The sequence below is a fragment of the Neodiprion pinetum genome, chromosome 6, assembly GCF_021155775.2.
Source record: "Neodiprion pinetum isolate iyNeoPine1 chromosome 6, iyNeoPine1.2, whole genome shotgun sequence".
Classification (NCBI taxonomy): Eukaryota; Metazoa; Arthropoda; class Insecta; order Hymenoptera; family Diprionidae; genus Neodiprion; species Neodiprion pinetum.
Window position 1 is genome coordinate 21,039,232 of NC_060237.1, and position 14,955 is coordinate 21,054,186.

Here is a 14,955-nt window from a genome sequence, read left to right on the forward strand (position 1 = left end):
TATTAAATTTCTCCACACGGCTATAACGTCGATCCTCCGAACAATTCTCGCTATGTTGCGTTCGAGTTGGAAACTATAAGAATCTTCGAAAGATTAGCCGGTGAACGTGGAATGCCTTTGTGTGAAATTTCTAGACTGTCACATAAAATACATTTACGAAACTTGTTTTAACCGCTTGATTAGACGCGCCTGCAGGCAAATCTGAATTTCAATCAGTTATCAGCTGCGCCTTCCTATACACCTTAAATTATCTTTTAGCTTTAACACAGTCGTAACATATATATTCACCTTCATTTTATGAAAGCACACTGCATCACTTTTTAATTCACTATATGCTTGTCAGCAAAATTTCTTCTTTCTATGATATTCCGTACACGAGATTCGAGTCCTTCATATTTTTTTTTTTGTGTTTTAGGAAATTTTCCTACACGTACGTTCGTTCAATTTCATTGCGAGAAACTTACGGATTATATTTAATAAAAGCGCAAGTTCCTGTGAAGGTGTAGCGGCAGGTGAAAGGCCAGGTTTAGTCGCTCGCGATTAAGTTCAGACCAAATGCCACGGCACTTTTGTTCAATTTTATAAAACAAGTGAAAGCGGAGATTTATATATTAAAAAGCCAATTGATGCGAATCCCAAATCCGACCTGTCTTGTAATTTTTAATCCAATTTTTTAACGCTCTCTGTTTCAATCCAATTGCAGTAAAGACGTGATTTTTTCTTAGGCATACTTGTCAAATTTAATACCCCGTAAACAATTAATCTTTGTAAAAGCTGCGGGTTATTCTAATTCGCATCAAGAGTTTCCCGGCGCGGTGGAATTTTAATCCTGTACGGTTTTACGTATTAAATTTCACTTGGCCGCTCGGAGCTCGAAGACATTGATTAATTTATTACAGAATCCAATTTATCAGATTTGCTCGATCATCGAATTTACCTGACGAAGCTTTCGAGTCGTTTCTCTTATAATCTGGATTACGCAAAAAGCATTGCAATGTAATTTCGCAATTCGAGGTTTATTCTTGACCCATTTTTTCGAGACGATGATAAATTCCAGAAAACATCTATTTCCCGTAGAATAACAAGCGAGACTGGAACGTGCATTGTTTAAATACTCAATATACTCAAAAAAATAATTATCCGAGACCTGGATCCGCCTTTTACTCCACTCCCAAAAAAAATTTTGGTTCAACGTTACGTGATTTCGAAATATTATTAAATTACTACCGTACGCAACGAACGCACGGTTCGTATAATTTCATTCTTACGCTGTAGTAAAATGTCGACTGTTAAACGGAAGTTGCCGTTCAACCTGTACATCATTCATTGATACCTCAAGTGTTTTCGTTAAACGACAATCAGCTAACATGTTGGTGAGGAAAAAAATTTCAATCGAGTATTCTTTGAAACGACACGTTAGCTACACAATTTTACAAAAGCCTTTTTCGAAAGTATTCATTAATATCAATGAAATTGTCAACGTGACGATTTTCTGGTCATTGCATCGCGCTGATGACTCGTATATAATACAGACTCCTACTTGTCGATCAAACGTTTGCCGTTATAGTTGTAGAAAGTATACCCGGTGGTCCTTGGATCAGCGATATTCGCTAATTGGCGCATTTGTGTATCCAGCACGTTTTATCACGCTAATCCGTCTCGCCATATTTATTTACACCAGGAGGTGACGTGTTCTGTCCTTGCTTATCGTTTAGCAAGTTTGGCAGGTGTGTGTGAAAAATCGTCTAACGATAATAATGAAATGTCAAAGAAAAAACGTACGTTACGTGTACAATACATCAAACGGCTGATCGTACAGCGGATTAGATTTTCGACGGTGTTTGTTCACAGTGTTCTTTATTTTTTACTTTTTTTTTTTGCTTACCTCCAACCATTCACGGTCGAATTACCACCGGTCATAATCTCGAAGCACTAAATTGACATTTTAACTTGAATTTGCATCACATTATTGCGCCAAAATTACAATGTTGACGATTAATTGCAACGTTGCTCAACACTTTGAGTCATAGTGGTAAGTATTCTTACCACCTATTTTATATTCATTTTTATTTATTTTTTATTTGTACATTTAGAGAATTTTTCAACATATTTTTTTGCGGTTTTTTGCTGTCTCTGATAGTATACTAATATATAAGTTTTCGGTACTAGAGATTAATTATTGCGATGCAATGTAAGTTATTATTGTTAGAAACTAATCGAGTGAAAACCATCGTTGTAACATTGAAAGTCGAAGTTTCATTTTCATCTAGTTTCAAAAGACATTCGCACACATGGCGTCAAGTCACGAGAATCATGAACAAGTACTTAATTAATTAACGCAGCCGGCAACTGGCAGGTGATTAAACTTATGCACAGGTCAATTATACACCATTCGGTAACACGTATTTGCCAAAATGACGATACTCAAGGCGATGTTCGCAGGATTTACCTACCTCGATTTATTCTCTACTATAATAGTGCACGAAACGATCGGTTTCGACTAGCCAAACATTACTCGAAGTGATTCGGATACTTTCTCGCCTTGCGGAGCCGAAACGAGCTGCGTGCGCTATTACATACATACGTATAGTCAGTGAAAGTCGTGCAGAAAAATTTATATATCTCGAGGTGTAACGTTCGACGAGAGTCCTGTTCACCCGGTAACTGGTCATCTTTTATTCTTCTACGGGAAACGATCATCTTCTTCGTCTTCGTCTTGCCCTTTCAACGGTCCTTACCTACGACATGTGCCTGTGAATTCACGGCCTATAATCGTCGTCTTTGCTCTGCCCGCACCATTCACCTCAGGTATAATCGTTCAGTTACCGCGCGTCATTTCACCTTGACATATTTCATTCATCTCATCAATTCATGATCTTGCACACGCTGTGCATATACTTTGGCGGTTAAGAACAGGGTGTTCCACTTTGGATACGACTGAATTGAAATGTATTTCAACGTGAAAATCCGAGTGTCGCATCCTGAATACCCTACTCCTCGGTGTGAAAGAACCCGAAGAAAGCGGTTGGCATTTGCATTCACGGTAATGGAACGCAAGGTGTCTCGTTGCTCCGTAACGTAAGACACGAGCGAAAAACAAAGAGGAAAGACGAAGTGACCGAGAACAATTTCGCGAATTGCAGATTTTTACTTTCTTCATTTTGTTATGCGAGTTACTTACAGTATTGTTCCCGTCATATGCCGTGTCTCGACCCAATTTGCTGTTGATAGAACGCAGCGCGTGAAGCGAGGGATGAGGATATTATTATTGTTGTTGTTGTTGTTGTTGTTGTTATTATTATTATCATTGTTATTATTATATGCCGAACACGCCGAGGGGATGGTTAATCGATTACGAAGCTGATAACAATATGATGGGTGTCTGATACATTTGTTGCGTTGTATAGTGGAAACGCCAACGCGGTTTGATGCGAGGATTGTGCAATCAAGCAAATTGTGTTTCCAACGAGTTGGTCAACTATACAACTATAACCTGCGCAACCGTGAGACGAGAATATTATTCTGACGATATATCGACGAAGAATAATTAATTATGCATCTGATCGTTCAGTCACGTTAATTGGGGAGGATTGCTGACGAGATATTGAGTGTTGGCAGCAGCAGCAGCAGCAGTTGCTTCTTCTTTTTATTGTTTTCGCTCTATGCTCGATACGTGTCGGACACGTTTAACGAAACTGTTGAAAACACATTTGAAAATACGTAGTATAGTTGGACGAGCATTGGAAAATACGACCTCTACACAATATATGCAGATTTGAACCTGCATGTTGGTCGAAGTGGAAAGTTGAATAGCTGAATATATTCCGCTGTATTCGGCTGTATCATCCTCAGCGATGTTGTCAGGATTATTCGGCAGCAGGAATCTGCGGAGTAATTAGTTATTTAGACCTGTAACAGCTTCGAGGAACGAGAAACAGGCTGGAAAATTCACCGAGTAATTGTTTTAGACAGCTATTTGCATTTTCGCTCGCCGTTCGTATTACGGCGAGAAACTCGCTACCGGAGTTCTCGGTACCGGCTCGGCGAATAGTTTTTCTCAAAACGCGGGATGAAACTGAGGTAATATTTGACGAACAGTTTTTGTGCATCGTTATTACACACATCATCGCTACGCTGGTACGCTAAAAAAAAAAAATAATAATAGCCTCATCACGGCAGAATGTGAAAGTATAAGTTTGTATATATAATATGTACAACCTATGTATATAAAATTGCGTACGCAACGGTTTAAACTGTCCATCAATAATCGCCTAATTTGAATGATGTAAAATATATTTCACCTTACCGATAAGCAATTCGATGTCGTAAATTATTCGTATATTAAAACGATTAAATTCGATTACTGATGTATGTGTTCCAAATTTGTTAATCAGCTCGTGGAATCAAAATGATCGGAATCGTACGAACTGGGCATAGATTTTTATCCGAGGACAAGTTCACGATAAAAGATTACCGGTAGGGATATTTATATAATGTACTTCCTGTTCCGAATGTACGTTTATCGTCGAGCGTCAGCTCATTACGAAATCCATACGGGGTTTCGGTGTGTTTTTTAAAATAATACCGGTATTTGCCGATAACTCGCGTTGAATGAAATGTCTAAAAAAAAAAAAATTGCCAAATATATTCTCGTTATTCAACAAGCATGTACGTTTAATGCATGCTTACGTAACTCTCACACAGTTCTTTCATCATTTTGCGATTTCCGCTACATGCAGTAATTTATGGTATTCAAATTTTTTTATGAGGCTGAAGTTAGTGACGATAACGTAACGAAACATTTGAAGGGGAGGGGGAGATGGAGGATTAGCGTTTGTCAAGTTCGTATCGACTTTGAAGTAGTCAAGTTTTCAAAGTGTGAATCCGTTTTGCGATATTGTGATTTACTGCGTTTTAGACATTCCTGTAATTGTGAAATAACGATTTTTTCGAAACGTAAATCATTACAATGACGTTACTAATTTCAGCCTCATCATTTTGTCGCATCATTTATCTCTCGTGCTCATTAAACGCACAGTTTTTACCGTCATGAATTTCAATTGCCGGAAATTCTCTCCTGCAGAAATAACTCGACTCGCTTAATACTTGTCACTTTGCTGGCTTTAAAGCAGATTCTTGTTTTATAGGAATCTAGAACGGTCCACCTTTTTCGATACAAATGTTCTTTGTAAGTTGATTTCAAGTAGTTGAAATACAACCTAAAACGCGGCGATTTTCAATGTCATTGTTCGAAAGTTAACAAGCAAATCAACACATTCAATCGCCTGTACTCAGTTTCAATATAACATACCTACGCGTAAAATCGCAATGACTAGTCACATTTATACTCATTTATTCGGGATACCTACCTGCTTGTGAAATATCCAAAAGAGAATCGAGTCCGTAACGGACGATGAATTTACGACCATTTATTCTCGCTGGAAGTGTTCAGGGCTTTGAATTTTTAAAGGGGGAAATTTGAATGCGTTTAATGTTGCGAGAGATTTTATCGCGCCACACATAATCAAGATGATATTATTAGCATACCGTTAGCATGTCATTAATGTCACGCTCTTTACACGAAGCTTTGCTTCATATCGACGACGCATACGTGGGTTGTACCACACTGTTTATAATACTGCGATACACGCCTACCGCACACATTTATAAGCTTGCAAGCACACCCGTCGCATAGAATTAAACACATTCACGCTTGTTTTAATCCGAAACCGAAACCGTCTGTTTTACTAGAAATCTCATCATCAGTGCCGTTTTGATCGTGTGTGCAAAATTCTCATTACCGCCGGAAACTCGGTAGCGGCGATAGCTCGTCGACGTACGTAACTCGATGCAAACGCGTCAACTCCGAACCACTCAAACTATCGGTATGGTTATCTTCATTATTGATTTGGGAAGTGTGTTATACAGTTTCGTGACAATCGAACACTTCGGGTGTGACAAGCTTGTTACTTGACAAATATCTGCACAGATACGTATTACGTTGCGACCGCGTTGCAACTTTTTAAACAATCGAAATTTATCGAGTAAGGTACTCGAGTCTGACCGTGAGACCAAGGTGTAAACCCCTCTTGATCGGTGTTACAGAGTTACTGCGATAACACTTTTTTATAATGATATTGAAAACTCCTTTTTTTGGGGGGGGGGTTCTTTCTTTTAATAAGATAGATTCGAAGCCTACGAGAAAATAATCCATTCCCGCACAATTTACGAAAATTATTTCAGGCAGTACGGTATAACATGAATTTCATCCTCGTTATAATTGCGTCAAATAATTTTCGGTCCAGTGAATTTTTGTCGGCTTGTGTGGCGCAGATTATTATAGAATATTATAACGTTTATTGGCTGAATATTTATTACAGGACAGCGAATTTGACGTGTAGCAAATTATCGCTAACATTATTTCATTCGATCGCGAGTTCGAAACGACAGGATCTTTGGTGGATTGAATATCGTTGAATGCCTTGACGCGGAATGATGAACTCGTCTTCTCACTTTCGGTTGAAATGAACAAACGAAGCGACCAGGATGGCGGCTACTGGAACAGCAGCCACCACAGCGATTCTGAAATGGGTGTGAAACGGGTGATTAACCATGCTCCTCAGAGTTTTCGTTACTGCTATAACGTTATAGTCACAATATTAGCAGTCCTTGCTGCCCACACGTTATCCGGTAAATTTAATGTTATAATGTATTCGTTGACCGAGTTTTAACGATGTTGCGGCAGAGAGAGATAGAGAGCGAATGGAAAAAGGGGGAGCAAAATGTCTGCGTGTTCGTTGATTTTTATGAAATCAGCAACGTGGAGTAATCGAGAGATTGTAACTGGTAGTGAGTCGTGTATTATACCTTGACCAAGGTACTGAGTAGTTCTTCCAGGCGGATGCCTTGACATCGTCCTGAAAAAGAAAAGCAAAACAGATTCAAAATTGACGACAAGTTACAGTACCGATCGAATCGAAATATAATTTTTCACAAATTACTCGATGCAAATGTCCGATCAACAGTGTTCCCAATATTTCCTTAGCGTCGCTGGAATGTCCGACCTCAGCGAAAGCCTTCGTAGCGTCGGTTCCAGATTCGTTCAGAATCTCCTCATCTCCGCCTGGATGCTGTGGAACGATCAATGACGTCACGACAACGTAAACCCGTCATAGCTCGAGGCACAGACAGTGTCGCTTACTGCGGTGTTATATATCTATAAAGTTCAATAATCATCACCGCGATGTGAAATGAAATCGCTTTGGATATAGTATAGTTCCAAAGTTCGCTAGAGACAGATAAATCAAACGTTTTACAACTCATTCTTTTGCAAAGGTTGCGTTCGACTCGAGCAACAAACTTTCGTACGGTAGATTGTAATTCTCCTATCCCCCCCCCCCCCCCCCCCCCATTCAGGGATAGCCGAGTACCGATGCAGATTCTTGTATGGATTAACAGGAAGCTTTGCCACATACCTGGTCCAAGTACTTGGTAACGTCGTAGACTTTCCCGTCGACGACAATCCAGCACGACTCTCTTCCCCGATGATCGTTAACTTCTTTCAGCGTGAATACGCCGTTTCCAGCCATTTTCTTCCTATCCGTGGGGGGGTAATATCTGGGTATATGTTCTATAATCTACAATCCAAGGAATATAGCAATCTTTGTAATCGTTACTTTGACGTCCGTTGTTGCCTCACTTACCGCTCACGACCAACTGTCAAGAATTTCTTACCGGCTTCCCCCTCTTTAAGATGTTCCCCTTCTCTTCTCTAAAAATCATTCCGACTCATGCTCACAATCAGCCACCCACACTATTCATACGCAAGTGTAGCGCGTTTCTGTTCGATTCATACTACTTGTATTTGTATGCTGGTGTTATTCTCCGTTACGCTCCAGATCTACATCCATGCATGCACGGAGCCCTTGGACGATTTAGTACAGAGTTCTCTCTCAAGCTGTCATTCAAGGTTACTATTACGCGATATTTACACACGCTTTAACATATTTATCGCGCTTATACGACTAAGCGATTACTCTTCTGCCGGACAGGTTCTCCACTACGTGTCATTCAAGTTGTGAAATATCGATTTATCGGGGTTAATTTGTCTGATGAAATTATTTACCGTACCATTCGATGAACGAGAATGAAATCGCAACACTTTTCTGAATATGTCGATGATGATTTATTTATCATTTTATATCCAAAGAGAGAATTAACGCTGCATACGGGACTTGCGCGTAAACGGAAATTCTTTGAATCAAACGAGTGTATTTATCAGGCATGTGGTTCGTTTAACGAGCGTGTATTCCTGCATGTGATCTCATTAATATGACTAATTCGTTACCGACAATCTCGCGTTATCGCCTCTTTGCATTATTCCGCCAAACACTAATTATATAGTTCTGCGAAACAGCCTTTATTTGTTATATTTCGAACTCATTGAATTCAGGTCCCGGATCGAGTTCGGCAAAACAGTTTCTCTCAACACTCGATGTATTTCATGACGCGAAATGTCAGCAGGGAGGGAACAATATTCATTCGCAACGCGTACATACCTGCAGGCGCTGAAACGCTGACGTCGAATGTCCAATCACTTCTCTAATCGTCGACAGTGAAAAGCCGGTAATTCCCTTCTCGTCATTCAATTCACAGGCTGCATTTAGATCCGGTATGAAAATCTCAAATGCAAAGACTATTTGATTTCGCGCATGTAGTCTAGATATGTAGTCTATTCTTCTTAATCACGTTGCATCGGTCCGTCTCTCTCAAAGATAATGTTCGACGAATCAAATCACAATTAACTTTCGTCACGAAGTGTTTACAAAAGCGTGTACAAATATGGGATACTACGTCACTCGCGTATGGGAATTGAAACGATACTGCACGGGTTTATCTGATTAACAATGATTTGTCATTATTGAAATACCGGAAGCAAAGCATGCCGCAGACTTCTGAGGATCGTTGACCTCGTCTTCGTATGCGGTACATATACATATAATAATATATGTGTCTACGTATTATACGTCTACTCGATGGACGGACAACAGTGACGGTAGCGTAATACTTTTTTTGCTTTGCTTTTTGTAGCAGAATACTTGTTCACGTTATAAGACGCCTATCATATATGTATAATAATACACGTTGCCGAGATCCATGATTCAAAGAAACTGTGAGGCAAAAAGTTTGAGCTAGGCCACTGACGATTGCGACAGCGTAAGAAACACACCGATATGCATATGAATGTAACCTACGTCAACGGTACTTCTGCATAGTCAAATGTCCATCCCTATGATCAAATTAGTCATGTACGATGAATCCTCACCCCCTCCAGTTCATAAATTTCGCCTTATGCGTTCGGACAAGTTGCGTATAAGACGCAGAGGTTCGCTCTTACGGTATAATCAGGTTTTAACCACTAGCTAAAAGCTCAATCCGCAATATTCACTAGGTTGTGATTTTTATACGCATGTGAACAAGTTATACGGAATATAATTTGCGCAAGACGGGCAACGATTATGAACTTGAACGGTTTTCTGCCAGGTATACCTGTTTACTTTACTACAATTTCAGTTACTATGTGCAGTAACGAGTAATAGGTCGGAGAATTCGTTACACCTGTTTTGACTGAGATAAATAATTCTTGGAATATCCGAAAGGCTGTAAAATTACTTTCGTACTTTTCTATGTAAATTCGTAGATGGTCGTAACGGTTTATCACTTACTTTTGAATCTCTTCGTCAGTCCGGATCAGGGTTGCAAATTTTTTAGTGACAAAGTAATGCATTAACCATTACTTTTTCAATTCATAATGGAAATAATTTCCATTACAACATTAAATTTAATGATGTAGTAATCGTAAAATTTAATGTTTTAATGGGAATAATTTCCGTTAAATCATTAAAATTAATGTTTCAATGGAAATTATTTCCACTACATCGTTAAATTTGATGTTTTAATGAAAACACTAATGTAATTAAAAAAGTAATGCATTATTTGCAACCCTCGTCCGGAGTGATCGCTTGACTTGATAGCATATCATCAGCCATCAAGCACCAGCGATTATTCTTTCGTGGTCGTCGCATTTCTACAGTTTTGTCATCAAGGAAAGAAACTGATTCGGTAATCCGCCGCCTCGTGGCAATGCGGTTAATTGGGCAAGAATAACCGCGTATTAAAATATCAATAAATCATTCTACGCTAAAGTAACGTAACACGAGAATAGGTGTCAAACTCGCGTGGGTTATCGAAAAGTAGGTACATTGGTAGAATAGTAGGTAGGCGGCGAAGCTCGCAACCGAAAATTACATATTCCAAAAACTCCCTTATTTTTATCACGGATCGTTAAAGAAGAGGGGGTCTCTCGAAATAGTTTCCCGGGTAGAAAATACTCGGTTTCCATGACCTGCACGTACGAAATTGCATACCCGTCACAAATGCCCTGCACTCAGGAATAACTTTTCCAATAGTTATGACAAACTGTTTTTGTACACATCGGTCTTGTGTTTATATGTGTGCGCGCATGTGTGTGTACAGATACGTTTACTCGATATAGCCACAATGACGGTCTAGAAACCGCAGCAGAATGCTCCAGTCTAACATATACATACACGTATAGTTCTTGAACTCGGAATCTAAGGTAGTAATTGTAACTTATAACTTCTAACCATTTCCATAAGCATATTAGACGCACATGCATACAAGCACCCCACTAAGTTTGAATCCGGTTTCAGATCAGAGATACGGTTTATTGGTGGCCGGTTAATTATGGTTTATTGGTGGCCCAGATGGTTTCGACTCGGGCGACACAAAGCAATATTATTGGCAAGTAACTTACTTGGGATCTCATCAACAGTGTCTCTCCGTGTCGCGGTACGAGTCGAGTTTTGCCAGATGAATGAAACGTTCTCTCTGTCGTTGGCTCCATGTTCGTATCTATACAGAAGTTTTTTGAACAGCAGTTTGTTAGAATCGGATAACATTCGGGATATTCGCAAATGTTGATGCAGCCCTTTTTGAAAGTGACGCACAGAAATCATGCGGGAGTTGGACGGAAGTCACGATAGACCGATACTTTGATTTGCTATTGGTACTCTTCCAAATTTATGAATCTTGTGTACTTTCACTTTTACCAAGTTATCGGTTTAATTGATGTACGAATGGTAATATTGTTTCAACTTTCTCACGTTAATTCCGCAGGAACGTTATGCGATGAATGAAACACGTACAGTGATATCTGAATTCAATTTTTCCACGTGACTGTACAGTCTTGACGATTTCACTTGTAGGTTTTGACCGATTATTAATAATTCAACGTTACTTAACTCTAGTAGTGTGTTTATACTGGAAACATTTATTAATTTATCTCTCGCAAAGTAGGCTAATGATTTTAGCAACACCGTAAAACATCAAACGAAGAAAGGACGAGATACATCGTGTGTAGGTCTTTCCGTTTGCAGATTTGAAGAACGTCCATAAAGCTATATATATAATATACTCATAAAATAATACCCGAGTTACAACGCCTTATGTCACTGTCATACTACCTTTCACTTATCTAACTAGTCGGAAACCCGCCGACATCGCTTATACCGTTTTAATGAACGTGCTGTTCTTTCTTCCTCGACCCAGCGATGAAAATCTGCACCGGCTGAATACAGATTTATCGATGATTTTAAAAATCAGAATTTTCATACCGTAGACGTATTTCGTTGATTAGCAGCCGTTCTGTCTACTTGCCAAACAACGTCCAGAAATGGATTTTACTAATTTCTCTCTTTTTTTTTTTTTTTTTTTATGAACGATTTCGACCGTATTACTTGCTCTGACTTGACCGTCGAACAGCGCGAGTGTAACGTAGTATTAGATACTGCTAAAGAATCCTAACAATAAGTCAAAACTTCGATGACCGTTGCTGTTGCTAAAATATTGAAAATGGTTTGCGGAAAGAAACTGGATTCTTATCGAAAATCATGTAAATCATCGGCCACTATCTAATTCTTCCGATTTTGCATAATTCGATGAATTTCTAACGCGTTTCAACCGTGACCCGAATATTTTTCGGAATGTTACCAGCCTAAATCTGTGTCGATCGTTGAAAGTTTAAAACCTGAAATATATATACCGCAACAACTGAACGAAAATCGCCACGTATTCGCCGTCGTCTGCTCGACGTGGCAAATGATTAATCGTGACGTTACCGACTAACAATTCACCATCCCTTCCAGTTTGGGCTCAACATGTCGAGGCAAACAAGACACCCCGGTGTGAACGATCTCCGTGCGCAGGTGATGTAACGTAAAATTGTATCCCCTAGCGTATAACTCCGAAATGTAGATTCATCGGTTGAGACGAGCTTCGGTTACGTAGAAGAATCCTGCCGGGAAATATCGCCCAAGAGCCCAATAGACATTGACGGATTACCGTAGCCCTCGACCTACCAACCAAACACATCTAGTTATAAGACCTAGGAATTCCAGACCATCAATAACGGGTAAAAGAACCTGCCCTAGTTTGGCGGGATGGAAACGAATTAACATTTTTAACACATACCAATAAATTCAATATTTATCGTATGTCGATACCCGATTCGAATACAAGTTTTTAATTCCGCGGAGGTTTTATTTCGTACCGGACGAAGAGAGTCCTCGAAGAAGAATAGATATACTGGTTATACTTCCGTTTCTCGAGCGCCATTAGCTGATCGTATATTATACGCGCAGAAATCCGAGATGCATTTCACGTATTTTACTTCGCTATAAAAAGGACCTACAGCTACGTGATGATGAGCGACCGATAAGGAGAGCCGCGGGCGAATTTGAATAATCGAAAGCTAGAGCCGCCCGTGACATTCGAATATATTTTCGTAAAACTTCCGTCAAAAGAAGAAGTTTATTTATTCACAATCTCGCTTATTTTGAGGTTCAGACACCCGTGATGTGGTATTCCATTTATTACTCATCTTGAACTTCGGTGACTGCGTCAAACTAGGAACGAATTATGCAGACTGCGACTAATTTGATCCAGATACGGGGCGTGCGAAAGAACCAACTGCGAGAAGTGCTGCTATGAATCTAGTTCTGCAAAATCGCCTTTGGTTATTCTGCCCTACAAACTTGGCCATTTGACTCTACTTTTCATGGACCAGTCGGGTCGAAATTGCGAATAAAATGGAAGGAGCGCATGTCATTTTGGGTAAACACTCGGCGGGACGATGCGCTTGCATACAAATGTGGGTTAATTCCGAGCGCTGCAATCTGCAGTGATGGGATTGTTCTTCCAACGAGCTTCTTTAAACATCAGAAGCATCGTATTCGACGCGGTATGACACTGGCGAAATAACCTAAACGTTGAATCGAAAGACGAAAAGCTTTCGACTAGTTTGCAACTATCTGTTAAAAAAATAAAACATTAGTATAATCCGTGATTGAGCCGGTAGATAATGAATATCTATCCTATCTTACGACGAGGAAACGCTCTTATATCGTTGAGACATACTTCGAATGTCGAGGAATGATTGACCGTGCGAATTATCCGCATTGGTATGTATAATGTCACAGCTCCGAGCAACTCCAATTGACGAGATAGGGATCATCGATTTTCTCTTGAGAATAACTACGTTGTTATATTCGCTCAGTCTGCAGCTTATCAGGCGCCACATCTACCTGCAGATTTGTGTGCTTGGAATACGAAAGTGAATACCAGTGGATCGACGCACGGTAAATAAACATAAACCCTGCAGCATGCTCAACAAGCTCGTCAGTTCTTTCTATTGTTTTGGATTTATTTTACCCGGTGATTTTTTACCATTCGATAAACATGTGTACATAAAATATACGTGCCCATGCACCAATCGAATTTCCTGAAGTTGCGAGGTAAATCCGACGGTGAGCAAACAAAGCGCAGTCTTCAGAGCACAACCAAAACGTCGTATCGTTAATAGCAGTTCTAACTCATAAAGAAACGATTACCTAACGGTAAATTCGTCGTTAATTCGATTGTACAGAGTCAATGATCTCTTTAAGTTATTAGTAAATCAATTATATCTTCGCACTGTCTCGTTCTGTTGGTATGCAAGGCACTTGAAACACCAAGTAATAGCTGTCGCGTCATTCTTCCTTCGAAACTATTATACAGATCGCGTCCATCTGCCTGACAGTGGTCGTATTTGATTTTTTCTCTACATTCCTCCGCACTTTTCTTCAACGATTTCCAATAAAACGGCTGAAATGTTTCCCGTGGTAGGATTATTGCCGTACAGCAAATTTTAAGTTTCGCTACCAGATTTACGACCATTCAGTCAGATTAGCCTGATCCGTTCGGGAAAATAAGCGAGAACGTTAAAACAAAATAATTAAATTTATCTCTGTCTCTCTCGCCACAGAACTTCAAGACGTCCGCTTATAAATAATGTATTGGCAAAGTTGTTACGGCGTTTTTATCGTCGTACGTATATTCTATTCTGTTACTCTCTGATTCGTACGGAATAAGAGATCACCAGGTAGATACGTTTGGTGGGTTTGAATGACGGTCAGATGATATTAATTTTATGATAAAAGTGATCGGATGGCTTGGACTCGCTTTCGAGTTTGATAACTAGAACCAGCCGTTAACGAGATAAGATGTATTTTTTAGTCTGAATAATGGTCAGAATCTCAAACTGCTAGACTCGAAGAGAAATGGTCAGTGAATCGTAAATTGCCCGCTGAAAGCACGGTGGAAAGAAATAGAAAAACACAAAGAAACAGAATTGTAGACACATCTCACCAGTATGTGTACATGCATGTGTGAGAAGAAATCTCATTTTCTTTCCCCGGTCACCCGTGTGTAGCAGATTCTAATGTTGACTTTCCGTTTTCCAACAGGCAGACTGCTCTCGTAATACAAACTCGAGATCCTTTCGGCAGATTCTATATATGATTGGATTTCTTTTGGGATCCTCAGTAGTTACGCGAC

General features: G+C 39.7%; 2 protein-coding genes across 4 annotated transcripts in view; one reads left to right on the plus strand and one right to left on the minus strand.

The window, feature by feature from the left end:
• Positions 1-14,955, plus strand: part of Fur2 (furin-like protease 2) — a 61,224-nt gene that overhangs the window by 34,564 nt on the left and 11,705 nt on the right. The gene's annotated exons all lie outside the window — the stretch shown is intronic.
• On the minus strand, positions 6,348-7,911 carry LOC124220842 (cytochrome b5-like). The gene is made up of 4 exons (XM_046630177.2): positions 7,476-7,911; positions 7,002-7,130; positions 6,868-6,917; positions 6,348-6,582 (listed from the first exon to the last, which is right to left on the minus strand). The coding sequence occupies exons 1-4, from the start codon at positions 7,587-7,589 to the stop codon at positions 6,510-6,512; spliced, it is 366 nt and encodes a 121-aa protein (XP_046486133.1). The 5' UTR covers positions 7,590-7,911; the 3' UTR covers positions 6,348-6,509.

What these genes read in the sequence shown, in the direction of transcription:
- LOC124220842 (XM_046630177.2), bottom strand. Translation starts at nt 7,589, where the DNA reads ATGGCTGGAAACGGCGTATTCACGCTGAAAGAAGTTAACGATCATCGG. An exon ending in TTACCAAGTACTTGGACCAG is followed by an intron (nt 7,131 to 7,475) that starts GTATGTGGCAAA and finishes ATCGTTCCACAG; the next exon opens with CATCCAGGCGGAGATGAGGA. An exon ending in TACTCAGTACCTTGGTCAAG is followed by an intron (nt 6,583 to 6,867) that starts GTATAATACACG and finishes CACCCATTTCAG; the next exon opens with AATCGCTGTGGTGGCTGCTG.